We start from the raw sequence: 14397 nt of genomic DNA, 5'->3' as shown, positions 1-14397 counted from the left end.
ATGAACATGAAATGCTGGACTAAACTTAGAGAGTGTATTGCTTCTGTTCAACATCCCATTTGTCATGAATTGAATGTATAAGTACATTTAGTTCCATGAAAGTTTGACTGATACCTCAGCAGAAACTTAATTTCAGGGCATCATTTACAATTTGGAAGTGCAAAGGCTTGAGTTACACTCCCAACACTCCTAGCCAATTATCTGTTAGCCATTTATCTATGTTTCAAAAATTTTCCCTAAGTCAAAACTTTACCTGCAGGAAAGAATGAATTGATATGAAAACTTCATGTAATTATAAAAGTAGAAGACAAGAAGATAGGTATATCAAGAGTGCCCAGTGTCATGGTATCGGGACATGAAGCTATTTTCCCCCTCAAATTTCTGTAAAGCTCTTACCTTTCAATCTCCGCTCTCTGACTGGGATTGGTGATGGCTGCTATGTACTGCATAATGTATTTACTGGCCTCAGTTTTCCCAGCTCCACTCTCACCTGAGGACACAAACAGCAAAGAAGTATCATAAGCCAAGAAGAGATTAAAAAAAAATGAAGATACTGTAAGTCATTGATCATTGCAATCATGTCATTCTGCTTCGCTGGCTTCTCTACCTTTTCTTATTTATTTGAGATTTGATAGCAGCCTTCAACTACCTGAAGGGGGGTTCCAAAGAGGATGGAGCTCGGCTGTTCTCAGTGGTGGCAGATGACAGAACAAGGAGCAATGGTCTCAAGTTGCAGTGGGGGAGGTCCAGGTTGGATATCAGGAAAAACTATTTCACTAGGAGGGTGGTGAAACACTGGAATGCGTTACCTAGGGAGGTGGTGGAGTCTCCTTCCTTGGAGGTTTTTAAGGCCCGGCTTGACAAAGCCCTGGCTGGGATGATTTAGCTGGGAATTGGTCCTGCTTTGAGCAGGGGGTTGGACTAGATGACCTCTTGAGGTCCCTTCCAACTCTGATATTCTATGATTCTATGACGTGTTTTTGATACGAATGTAACCTTGCTTGGCTGCCGTTACTATGCTAACTTGAAACCAGTAATGAAATAAAAGATTTCACAGGTTTGTAAGGCCTAGCAGGCAGAGGATCAAAAGAGAGATTGTTAGAGGGACAAGGTTGGCATACAGTGGCTTGCTGGCAGCATTGCTGTGAACTGTAATACAAGAGACTACTGTTCAGCAGCTATCTTGGGTCTCTTGCTCCGCAGGCTGCTAGAGCATAGGGATACCATGGAAACTGCGTGCCAGGATCTGAATGGCAATAGTTCACTATGAGCATCTCCCCCACTGTTTAGAGTCATGACAAGCAATTAGCTTTGGCCATCAAAACAGAAGACAAACACTAACTGAAGTCGTCTAAGGTGTACGAGACAGTCCTCAAAGAAAAGATAGGACTGAATGCTACAGGCTTTTTTCCAAAACCAGTCTTCAACCAGACTGGGTGTAACAAGGAAGGGACTCATATTCAAGTTACCACCACACAATACCATTACTCCTGGGGAAATTCTGCGGCACTGTGCATGTGCAGAATTCACAGATTACTTTGCTTCCCTGCAGAAAAATAACTTTCTGACAGGGAAACAAAGAGAAGCCACAAGAGCCCCTCCCCAGGGGCGGGTGCGTGGTTTCAGGTGTCTGGAGCACCCGGTGGAGAGATATATCATTGCAGGGGGCTGGGGACACCAAGGCTGGAGCCAGATCAGCCCTCCCCAGCCCCATCCACCCAAACCCCAAGCATCTGGCCCACCCCCAGAACCCTCTGCTAAACCTCAACACTGCACACCCAAAACCCCACCGTCAAGCCCCACTCCCCAGCACCCAGCCCTCCCCACCAAGCCCCACGCCCCCTGAATCTGGAGCCCCACCCCTGCACCCAGATCAGCCCTGCTGAGACCCCCCACACACAGATCTCACCTGTGGAGCCCTAACCACCTTAACCTGAAACCCCCTGCAGAGTCCATTGCCCCTGCACTAGGAACCCTCCCAACAAGCCCCTATGCATCCAGATCCCTCCTGCACTCGGACCCCCCATTGAGCCGCTCACACCCAGAACCCTCTCATCCTACACATGGATCCCCCCACACTAAGCCCCTCCACACTTGGATCCCGCTGGGTTGAGCCTGTCTGCCCACAACTGGTGCGACTGGTGGAGAGGGACAGGGTCCCAGGGTGTTTCTGGGGCAGGCCCAGCCCTAGTGCTCTATCAGAGTTGGGTGCAGCCTCACCCCACCTCCAGGCAGCCAGTGGCCTGTGCTCCCCACTGCCATGCTGTAACCTCTACATGTATTTATTGACAAATACAATTTGCAGAATTTTAAAATATTGTATGCAGAATTTTTCTTTTTGGCATAGAACTTTTAATTTTTTGGAGCAGAATTCCCTCACAAGTATAATATGTATCAATAATTAGTTTAATCTACAAGTTCTTGAATTAGACAATTGTATTTGAATGATATAGATGCAGGCGCATATGCAAATTAAGGTCTTGAACATAGTAAAATTCTCCCTTTAGCAAATGTAACATTAGCCAAATTGTTCTACTTCCTTCCTTCCTTGAGTTTCACAAGGAGGGTCAAATAGTCCTCAGGTAGTGAGGAGAGACTTTTCCACCTTACCTGATATTACAATGCAGGTATCTTTTGATCGTCTCTTCATGGCCTTGTAAGCAGCATCAGCAATTGCAAAGAGATGAGGGGGCCTCTCATATAACTCCCGTCCTTTGTACTGCTCAATCATGTCACGACCATAAATGTTCAAGTTTTTGTAAGGGTTCACAGAAACCACCACTTCACCAATAAATGTATAGATCCGTCCTTTATCAAACCTGCGCAGGGAGAGCCGAAGGAGAAGGTTAGTCAAATGTAATAAATCAGAATTTGTATTCTGCATCCAAGTTGTCCATTTGATTATACCAGTCATTTGATCCAAATATTTTTCACTTTTTTACAATATACTAAAACACTACTAAGGAAAAGCTCTTTATTTAGCACATGTGGTATGTCAATGTGTCATTCTAGGTAGTCAGGTAACAGACTATGAATCAAAACTGATTTTGAATCAAATGCTACTTACGGAAATTACCACCATTAGTGTTTCACCTGAAAATGTTTGATACAGATTTGCCTGCTGAGTACTACTGCAAAACTGTGTTTATGACAAGGTAGGTTAGGTAATATCTTTTATTGGACCCCCTTCTGTTGGTGAAAGGGACAAGCTTTCAAGCTTCATAGGTAATCTGAAGAAGAGTTCTGTGAAGCTCGAAAGCTAATCCCTTCCACCAACAGAAGTGGGTCCAACAAAAGATATTACTTCACCTACCTTGTCTCTCTCATATCATAGGACCAACATGGTTACAGCAATACTGCAAACATAAAATTTAGGACCACAGATTACACCCTAGTTCTGCATACATACCCAACCAGCCTTTCAACATTCATTTCAGATATTTCTATTACAGTTCGTGATCTACCAAGGCTCAGAATTTGCTGTAGACTTTATTTTACTCAGCTTGGAGTAAATTTTAAATCACTGCTTGAATAGAGCAAAGATATATAAAAACACTGGTGTTTCTAATCCACTTGCCTAAATAAGCCAGACTTAGAAGGAAAGGTTTACTTTCAGATGTTAAGTTCTGAGGACCTTAGACACTGCATGGCCCAGCAAAGTGCACAGAAATCTGGGAGCCAGAACTAGACCTCTGGTGACAGTTATAAGGAGAGAAAGTTGTAAAACAGTGAATTAACCTACAATCCAGAAAAAAAAAAATGCAACTTTCAATCCTAGTGATTGTTTCCATTCAAAAGGAGCTCTCCACAGTAAGGAGCCCAGAGTGGAACTACAGCCCTGATGTTTAACTGAAGTTTGAAAACTATTAAGTCCCAGACGAGTACATGAAAGGGGATAGCTACGACTAATATTAACCAATCAACCCTCTTAAAAACAAAAAACACTCAGCGCCACCAGTCCTCCTTGTGGAGAGATAAATAAAAGTAGTCTGGAGTTTCTACACAGGCATTTTTAAAAAGTGGGAGACATTTCCAAAAACAAAAGAAATTTTTCAAGTACTCTGAAACCAATCTAGATGCCTCCTGTATACTCCCCCATGGTGAAGGGTCACACTACATGCAGCCTGCCTCAGTTTCCATTCTTGCACTGATCAAATAAACTTCACTTCAGCCTTTTCCTTGGTTCCCTCTTTGTGGATTGGGATTATTAATATAAAATAAACTGTAAATAAAACTCAAAACCCCTAAAAGGCCATTCATAATACACACAACACAAGGTTTCTCTTCCTCCTCCAGGTCTCCCTGCCAGGAAAGATTTCCTCTCTCTGCAGACTGCCACAACTTCCTGAGCTTTTCCCCCCTTCACTGCAACTTTCTGCTCCTTTTACACTGGAATGTCCTTCCTGTCAGATGGGGCTCACATCCTGTAATCACCAGGCTCTCCAGCCCATGAGGCAAGCCACCCCGTTACATACTCATTCCTCACATTTTGTATACATGGTTTTCCCTAGCTAAATAGAGCCCACATGAATAGTTTCAGATTGGTAACTGAGGAAATCATAGATTTTGGTTTTGGAAAGGGAGGGATCATGGAAGTTAATAGATCTATTTACAAACTTAGCTACATGGTCCCAGCTTGTGGTATATTATGTCAGGGGTTCTCAACCTTTTTCTTTCCAACATGCTACAAAAACTCCATGGCCCACCTGTGTCCCAACAACTGGTTTTCTGCATATAAAAGCCAGGGCCGGTGTTAGGGGGTAGAAAGCAGGGCAATTTCCTGGGGCCCCATGCCATAGGGGCCCCTGCAAAGCTACATTGTTCAGGCTTCGTCTGTAGCCCCAGGTGGGGGGGGGGGTCAGAGCCCCAGGCTTCAGCCCCATGCAATGGGGCTTTGGCTTTCTGCCCCGGGGCCCAGAAAGTCTAATGCTGGTTGCTTGGAGGACACCCTGAAACCTGCTCACGGCTCCCCAAGGGGCCCCAGACCCCTGGTTGAGAACCACTGCTTTACGTAGCAGTATGTAATTTGTGATATGACTCTATAACATTAGGTGGCATCATAACACTTTTATAAAAAGCAAAGCAAGAGATTTCAGGATTGTCCGTTGACTGCATTGTCATATCTTTATCACAAAGGAGAAACCTGACTGATTTTTCACTGCTTATTTAAAAGCAGAATACCGAATGGAGTGCAGTAGCTATTGCAGTGCACACACTGCATCAGTCCTTGAGCTGGAGTCTTGGTGGGTTTCCATTCTTCAGCTTTGTTGCACACCCGTTACAGTATGTGATTCAGCAGATCGGTTTCTAAAAAGCTCAGCTTGCATCACTAAATGTATGGTCTTGGTCATGCCAAGACAACTGAGTTGAACATGGTCCCGATCAGCATCCTCCTCATTAGGGAGCTGAAAATCCAAAACAATGTTTTTCAGCTCATACCTATATTTAATTTTTTTTTCTTTGGTGGGGGGGGACTTTGAAGGCAACTCAAAATTAAGGATTTTCTTGAAAAAATGAATACTTTTTAATTAGCAGTAAGACTGAAATATATTGGCCTCCACACAATTGTTGTGATAGAAACAACTGATTACACAAAAAAGAAACTTGGAGGGCAACTATGATACTGAACAACAGTTTCAAGTGTGGTATAAAATATAGGGTCCCATCACCAACTCTTAAAATGCCAATTTACCTGCAAAGAACCAAGAAGGAAGCTTTGCTCCCCCTCCCCCCCAAGGTAACTGTCAGCGGACTCAATCCTGGTGGTTTCCAATTCCTAACTTTACTTTGTACAAATACGTGAAGTTTGGAGGGATGATCTTGGGCAGAAACCCAAACTATTTAACGCTTTTGAAGCTAATAATTTGTCAGCAGGGGTGTTTCAGATTTGTTTTATCAAAACTTCCAGTTGAAAAGCAGGCTTCTGAAGCAGATCAGTAGATTTTGTTTAGAAGGGAGACAAGGACATTAAAATGTCAAGTAATAGCACTCTCTGTCTGGCTACTGAAAGTTACACAATTCATAACCTGAAGAAGAGGTCAAAGTATTGGGTGTTATGGAGATACAAAGCTCAGGACGTTGGTCAACAGGGATGGCTCTTTTGCTTTTGAAAAGACCCTGGTAGGTCCTCCCTGAACCTTATGGCTGTCCCTCTCAGAGCATGTGTACACGGGCTAAGCTAAAAAAATCTTCCAGTATTTTTATTTTTTCATTCAATAGTTCCTTCCATACTTACACAGTGGTGACTTTTTGGAAGCAGGGGATCCATGGGAAGCAGAATATATTCTCTATTACCCTGATCTTTTCCAGGAGGTAAACCAATTGGACTCGTGTCTTTCTGGAGCCATTACTCTGGGATTTTGCAGCAGCTCCTCTCTGATCCTCCCTCTCCCAATATAATTTGATTTCCTTCTTCACAGCAGCTGTGGATTTTGTACTTTGCCCTGTATCTATGAAACCAAGAGGCAGTGGCGGATTAACGCATGGCACCATGGATCCCCAGCTAATTTGGGTGTCCCAGAAGCGCCAAAACCTGTGTAGAAGGAGGGAGGGTCACCAGCACCAGAACTGTGGCACTGCCCCTGCTCCTCCTCTTTCCCCTGGGGCCCCACCTCCTGGTCCTCCTTCCCTCTTCCCCGAGGCCCCAGCCTGTGTCCCTGCCCCCCAAAGCGCACCACCCAGGGCAGGTGGAGGGTCTGGGGCTCCCCACAGTGGCCCAGGCTCCCTGAGCGGCTCTTAGGGGTCTCGGGGAAGAGAGGAGGAGCAGGACCCTGTGGTGGGTGTGGCCTTAGGCCCACCTTATCCTCCCTACACTGGGAAGAGGCTGGTACCACTAGCAGGGGCTGCACTTCACAGCAGGGGAGATGATCATCTTATCAGCTTCCCTGCCGCCACTGCTCTGCACCTGCCCAAGACGGGGGGGTTGGAGGAAGACATGCAGGATCACAAACACCACCACCCCGCAATTTCTCAGGATGCCTCTGGTGCGGACACCCAACAGTGAGAAAGCAGCACTCCCCCTGTGTCCCTGCAGCCCAGGGGAGGAAGGAAGCAACTGGGTGGTTAGCTGTCAGCTGAATTCCTTCTCCCACCACATGGGGCTGCTTAGTCTTCCCTGCTGTTGGAGTCCCAGTGCTGCCGCCTACTTTGCATACAATCCCTGGGGTGAGTCAGGGAGTGCAGGCAGTGGCAATGCGTGGGACTCCAGCAGCAGGGAAGGCGAAACAGCCTCATATGGCAGAGGAGAAGCTCAGTCGGCAGCCAGTGCCTAGCACAATGGGGTCCTGCTCCATGACAGACTCCCAGGTGCTATGATACTACAGACAGCCGCCCCGCTGCTTCCTCCCTCCCCAGGCTGCACGGACACACTGAGAGCACCAGGGCCAAGGGGAATGCTGTCTCCTCACTATTAGGTGTCTGCACCAGAGGCGTCCCAAGAAATTGGGGGGGCACGTGACCCATCAGAACCTCTCATTTGTGTCCCCCACTAGCCACAGCTGCATATCACCTATGATAATGCCCATGTTAAAAAGTGGACAGGCGTGGCCATCCTAGTTTTAAAAGTGGGGGGCCATGCCCCCCGCCAGTTCTGGGGCCCCCAGGGTGTGGGGGGCCCAAATAAATCTTAATCCGCCTCTGCCTAGAGGTATTCTCCATGTGCTCCAGTGACGGGGTAGAAAATCAAAACAGACGGCTATAAGGGAGCAGCTTGGTACAGGCAGATGACAGCCAACAATCTACTGATCTGCCTCAGAAGCCTCCCTCTCAGCTGTAAGTTTAAACAAATCTGAAACATCCCTGCTGATAAAGCAATTGTCAATGTTTAAATTGTTAACATTATAATACTTCGTCATACAACAAATTCACACATTTGCTATTTCCCAGGTGGTCCCAAGGCTGGAAAAGCTCCCAGGGTGCTGGATCAGACCGATGGAGGTGGCACTGGAGGACCACCTCCCTCAGGACTCTAACAAGGAAATGCATGTCTCACTGTAAAAATTTTGCTTTAAGGGTATCTGAATTCATGGACCATGGATGTTTCTGTCCAAAGTTTAAGTGCTTAATACTTGAGTTAAAATTATACTAAATACTGTACGTAGTTGTGTTTAGATGTTCCTAAACTATGAGCTTTCCTTCCTCACCCCCTCCTTGTTGATAAAGATTCTTTTCAGACGACAGTGGAGTGCTGCGTTGTTGCAGGCCAAAAAAAGCAATGGCTGTTTTTAGCTGCATTTCTTTGGTTATGATTCTTCTTGGGTAAAGAAAAATAAGAACTTGTGAAAGAGTAAAAAAAATAGCATAATGACTGCAGTCCAAACTGGAAGGTTCAAGCAAAATGAGATTCCCTAATCCACTGTACTACAAGTTTGCACAAAATACAGGTTCCAGATCCATTCAAAACTTTATTACAAAGCTCGCAATGGGAAAGATCCTGCCAACTGGATGCACCTCAACACGTATGTTACCTTAAATAATTCAATGCTATGTGTGTAACACAGCAGTGGATTTTTCATTATTAAAAGCCAAAAGAATGGCATTTTTGTGAAGACAAACCATTGTCCATACCTGCATATAAGTGACAGTCCCACAGGCATGCCTTTTCCTGTAGATTTACATTACTTCCAATAACAATAAGCTCCATTCTCGCCTAAAAGTTGTAGCATCTTTTCAATTTCCATAAAGATTAACTGCATCTAGTATCTGCTTCACTATTTTCTGGGTCTCTCTAATATCCTGAGACCAACACAACTACAATTACACTGCATATTTCCTGGGTTCTCAGTTTGCTACTTTGAGGTTTAAGATCCAGTAGCTATTAAGGAAGTCATAATATTTAACTCTTGTGTAAATATTTTGCATAAGGATCAGGAATGCTGGGTCTGTTTTTTAAATTAAATCTTTATACCATTAAGAATTTGTACAAAGTAATAAAAAGATAGGAAGTGAATACAAACGGGTAAGCCACAAAAACACCACCTAAATGGACAGAAACAAAGGTGTAGGAGAGAAGAGTGACAGGGAGGGAGGAGAGAAACCCTGTATACAGGACTCTATTACTATTCAGGGTAAACATACCTCTTCCCCCATTAGTTTGACTATTTTGGTTCAAGTTCACAAAAACATGCAATAGTGTCCTTAATACAATGAAGAGAGTCCCCTAAATACCAGACACAGAGAATGTATGTAAGGCTATTTTAACTGTCAGTATTCTGTGAGGTCCTTAGTCAATACTTGAAAGGAAGGAAACTTTACAGGTTAATGCATGGCAACTTTTTATACATCAAAGCAACTAACTTTCCCAAAGAACACAGAAACCCATTACACATCCAAGAGACTAGCTGTCACCGAAAGAGGCACTACGAAAATCAGAAAACTGCTGAGGACCCACCACCAGAGTGCGCTAATGTTAGCTCTCAGTAGTTGAAAGCCAGAATTCCTCCCACCTGACAAATGCTACAGTCAAAAATAAAACACTGTTCTTATTGAGGAAATGATGCAACTTCAAATGCACTCAGTATAAATAAAGAAAAAAGTTAGTTGGCAAGAGTTGGAACCCATATTTCAAAACATCTGCAGAATACAGGCTGTTAAAGAAAGGCATCCTACCATGCAACACCCACTCCAAATGTGCCAGTTAAAACAGTAATTATAAAGGGAATTTACAATTATTCATTTACAACACTGCTCCCCTGCACTGAAAGTGAGGTAGACCACTCGTGCTTAGCTGGGACCATCAAGTGATAATCTCACTCTGTAGGATTACTGTTTATAAAATTCAGTTTACTTTCTGAGATAGTTAACATGAAGAATAACATTATGAATTTACTGATTTTTCAGAGCTAGATTGTTTTCTAGCTATTACACAAGTATTAAAATTTTCATTTATCAAACATACATTTTATTAGCCCCTTCCAGCCAACTGTCCAGTAGTTTGGGCTAGCGACTTCATTTTTATGACTAAGAAAAGTATTCCAGAATAAAGTCACCTGACCACATCTTAAAAGAACTAATAAGTGTAGACATTACTATCAGTTTCTATTTTGTCTGTGGGAAGAAGGCTGTCTGGTTTGGGATCCATTCACTACTCATCTGGGCACTGAGTGTCTTATACAGTGTTTTGTTTTACACACACCCACACTTAAAGTTAAACTGCTATTCCAAAAGTGCAGGACCCAATGCATCTATTCAATCTTGTCCTTTCCTCCACCACACCAGAGACCACTTCAGAAATAGAGCAACTATCACTACATGAAGCTCTTCTTAAACCACCAGTGAAGATTTAACTTCAGTTTAACAGTGCTTAAATGCTTTATAGTAAGGCTCCACAAATCAATAGTTTATAAAGGGCTAATAAATTACAGATGTTATAAGCACATTACAGATATGAATAGTGTGTGTGCTAGAGATTGTTATAAGCTGTGACGGGGTGCACTTGCCCCACATTGGACGAGGAAGGGTTAACCTTACATTGTGGGCTGAGGAAGCCATACCCGCTCATCTCTACTGGGCATGCTCCAAATGCACTAGTATAAAAGAGAGCAGCTCATCTCAGTTGGGGCTGACTGCTGGAGAAGAAGGACGCAAGTCACAGGTTCCAGCTGAAGCCCGAAGCCAAGAGAGCCGGAGACGCCGCAACCCAGGCAGATGCCAGGAGGCCCCACAGAGTCCATAGTCACTGGGGACAGCGCAGACTGGGGAACTTGGAGATGCCCAGACCGCAGCAGCGGGAACCATGGTAGGAAGCAGCCCAGGGGAATTCGATAGCGTCCCAGTTAGTGACCCAGAACTTTGAGTCAGAGTGTTTTGGTCGGACCCGCACTGACTCCATGGCAAGTGCTCTTACCATTACCAGGGCTCTGGACTGGGGCCCAGGGGAGAGGAAGGGCCTTGTCCCCCCATCTGGGCTGCCAGCACCCCCTTTTTGTGCGTGGCGGCCCCCTTCCCTGACTGAGGCCACTTGGCCCTTAGGCTTTACTGCCCTGCTAACAGGGATGAAGCCATTGACTCTGGCCACTAGGCCTTGCTGCCTGGCAGAAATACATTGACTTTGGCTACAGAGGCATAATTGTGGGCTTCTTAACACCCTAAGGGAGACAGGGTGCACTCGCCCCGCACTGGATGGGGTCCCTCCAACCCTGTCACAGAAGCATATCAGTATAAGATCTTACAGGTTGTTAAAAAGACTGTGAGCTGTTGTTCTCTCATTTGATTAAAAGCTTAATCATTAACCCTTTATAAACAACAAATGGAACATTTAATAGTAGTGTGATCAATTTATTTCCCCCTTTTTCCTTATCATCCATATATGCATAGGAGGAAAGATGGCCCCAGAGATTAGGGCGCTAGTATGGGACTCAGGAGATCCAGGTTCAACTCCTTGGTCTGCCACAGACTTCCTGCGTGACCTTTGGCAGAAAAGGTGACCTTTCTGCATGATCTGCGCCTCATGTCCCAATCTGTACAAAGGGGATAATAGTACCTTCATACCTCCATGAGGGGGTTATGAAAATAAATACATTTAAAAGATTGTGAGAGAGTCAGACCCCATAAATGGGGACAGATAACTGTGTGTATATATATACACACACGTTCCAGAGACCATTACTTTCACCACAACAATCAGAGTAATCCCCACTAAATGTCATACTTAGCTTGCAAAGGGGAAAAAAAAATATATATATATATATATATATATCTATACATATCTTTAAACCATCAGGACCTTGCATTTTTAGAAGCATGTGCTAACCCAGCAGTCATCTTACACCATACACATGTAGTTTGACAGAAGTCCACTGAAAATAAGGGATTTTCTCTTTGCTGGGACAACCCAAACAAAGCTAGAAATATTATCAGTAGTTTTCATATAGAGTTTGAACACATCAAGCACTCTTAAGTGTTACGTATTGTTAGAGAAAGGATGTCTGTCGATGACTCTGTTCATAAAATTATTTGTCAAATACTTGTTAAGTTCAAACTGAATCTGAGCAGTTTAGTGTATTTTTTAAAACAGGTCAGCTAAAACATTAACAGTTTACAACTCTACTGTAGATTGGGCAAGCTGTATGTTAACATATTAGCTAGTTGAGGACAGATTAGGATGTTATCAGTAGAGAAACCTGATTTATTAAACTTCACTTTGACAGTGAAATAGCATATATACACTATTTTTAATAAGTTAGACATGTATAGCTTCCTATCTGGACACAAATCAGCAACAGATGGTCCTCTCATGCTTTTGAAGAAATTTAACTGGACTGGTTAAATGGCCTTCTCCTGTATACCTCTAAGGTACAAGTGCAATTTTCCATATGCAACTCCAGTCTTCTTTCATCAATATTAAGCACTATTTCACAGTTTACCTAAAAAATGTACGCTTGTCTCTCAAACAGGCATAGAGGAATTAAGTTAGTTTTACAGTAAATTGTTCATAAATCATGTTAATGCAAATAATCCCTAAACCAAGAGAACTGAGATTCAAATAGGGATGGGGAAATGTGTAGCCAATACTTTCTCCTTACTACAGTTAGAAAAAAACATCCAGTCAAGTCATTATTACCACCTTTGCTCCTAGAAAAAAACAGTCCAAGTCCTGATAGGATTCTTAATATGCCCCAAATGTTTTAATTCATGCCATAAATTAATTTCAAATCTAGGTTTTGCTGGTGGACTGTGCTCTAGAAAAACTAAATCTTCCTTTGCATGGTTCTGAACTGTTTCAGTTAAGTTAAAATGTTGCCAATTTAATAAAATAGGAAATGCCATTCACTGTGCATTCTGCACCACTCCTTTCCTGTATGGGATGGAACAGAAAGGGCAGGGCAAGGAATAAGTAATTCATTCATGAGCAACTTTCACAATGACCTGCTAAGAAACAGGGTAAAGTCTCCTTTGAAGGGCACACACCGGGAAGGCTACAAAGGAGCACAGTAAACAATAAAACGGATTCCCATAGGAAATAAACCAAACTGCAGTATCTCAACCTTTTCATCATCAATCCAGGCATATTAGAACAAGGACTCATTTTACAAGGCTGACTCAGTTCTTACACACCACCAACTCTTGCAGTTCTTACACACCACCAACTCTTGATTTCTATAGCCGACTTTGCGAGCCATACAGATATGGTAAGAAGGTTAGCAACGCAGAGGAGAAAGTATCAAGCTTTTGAGCCTCTTATCTCTAATTACAGTTTTCACAATGATTGAATAGAAAGTGAAGTTCTGAAACCTATATAGTAATCATCATGGATTATGGACTGATTTCCTTTCAAAGACCGTCAAACTGGAAGCTGGAATATTTACAAAAGTCCTTTCCTTAAAAATAAGCTACAAACTACTAACCTTGTAGTGGGGTCGGGGGGGGGGGGGGGGATGCTAAACCACTAAACATAGGAGACATTGAATACTTTCATTTCTGTTTGCGTCAATGGGCAGCACGAACTGTCACTCCCCCACGTTTAGGGCAGCACTAGAAATCTTTTTGATACAAATTAGGTTTTTTGTTTTTAACACTTATTTAGCTATGGATGCTACATAGGCACAACAACTGGGCAATAGAAAGTATGAGAAAGGACATGCTGTGTAGCTTCCTGAGACAGGGAGAGAGCCCATACCACTGGAAGACCTGCTACAGACTCCACTACAGAGAAACTCCTGCAGGTTTTGTTGCCTGGGGCAGGGAGACACCTTTACAATTTGCTGTGGTAAAACGGCTCAATGTCTAGTTGGCAGCCAGTATCAAACAGAGTGCCCCAGGGGTCGGTCCTGGGGCCAGTTATGTTCAAAATCTTTATTAATGATCTGGATGATGGGATGGATTTCACCCTCAGCAAGCTCACAGATGACACTAAGCTGGGGGGAGAGGTAGATATGCTGGAGGGTAGGGACAGGGTCCAGAGGGACCTAAACAAATTGGAGGATTGGGCCAAAAGAAAACTGATGAGGTTCAACAAGGACAACTGCCTAAGCAGCAGTTCTGCAGAAAAGGACCTGGGGATTATAGTGGACAAGAAGCTGGATATGAGTCAGCACTGTGCTCTTGTTGCCAAGAAGGCTAATGGCATATTGGTCTGCATTAGTAGGAGCATTGCCAGCAGACTGAGAGAAGTGATTTTTCCCCTCTATTCAGCACTGGTGAGGCCACATCTGGAGTATGCATCCGAAGAAGTGGGCTGTAGTCCACGAAAGCTTATGCTCTAATAAATTTGTTAGTCTCTAAGGTGCCACAAGTACTCCTGTTCTTCTTTTTGCGGATACAGACTAACACGGCTGTTACTCTGAAATCTGGAGTATTGCGTCCAGTTTTGGGCCCCACACTACAGAAAGGATGTGGATAAATTGGAGAGAGTCCAGTGGAGGGCAACGGAAATGACCAGGGGGCTGGGACACATGACTT

At 43.7% G+C, this 14397-nt stretch overlaps 1 protein-coding gene across 2 annotated transcripts in view; it reads right to left on the bottom strand.

The window, feature by feature from the left end:
• MYO1D (myosin ID) overlaps positions 1–14397 on the bottom strand; it is a 373562-nt gene that overhangs the window by 266515 nt on the left and 92650 nt on the right. For both annotated transcript variants that reach the window (XM_054014216.1, XM_054014217.1), the window contains exons 2-3: positions 2611–2819; positions 397–490 (exon numbers count right to left, since the gene is read on the bottom strand). In XM_054014216.1, coding sequence (XP_053870191.1) covers positions 397–490; positions 2611–2819 — 303 coding nt within the window. The remainder of the gene's footprint in view (positions 1–396; positions 491–2610; positions 2820–14397) is intronic.

Source organism: Malaclemys terrapin, chromosome 25, assembly GCF_027887155.1.
Source record: "Malaclemys terrapin pileata isolate rMalTer1 chromosome 25, rMalTer1.hap1, whole genome shotgun sequence".
In the NCBI taxonomy this organism is placed as follows: Eukaryota; Metazoa; Chordata; order Testudines; family Emydidae; genus Malaclemys; species Malaclemys terrapin.
This window is presented reverse-complemented; position numbering and strand designations above follow the sequence as displayed.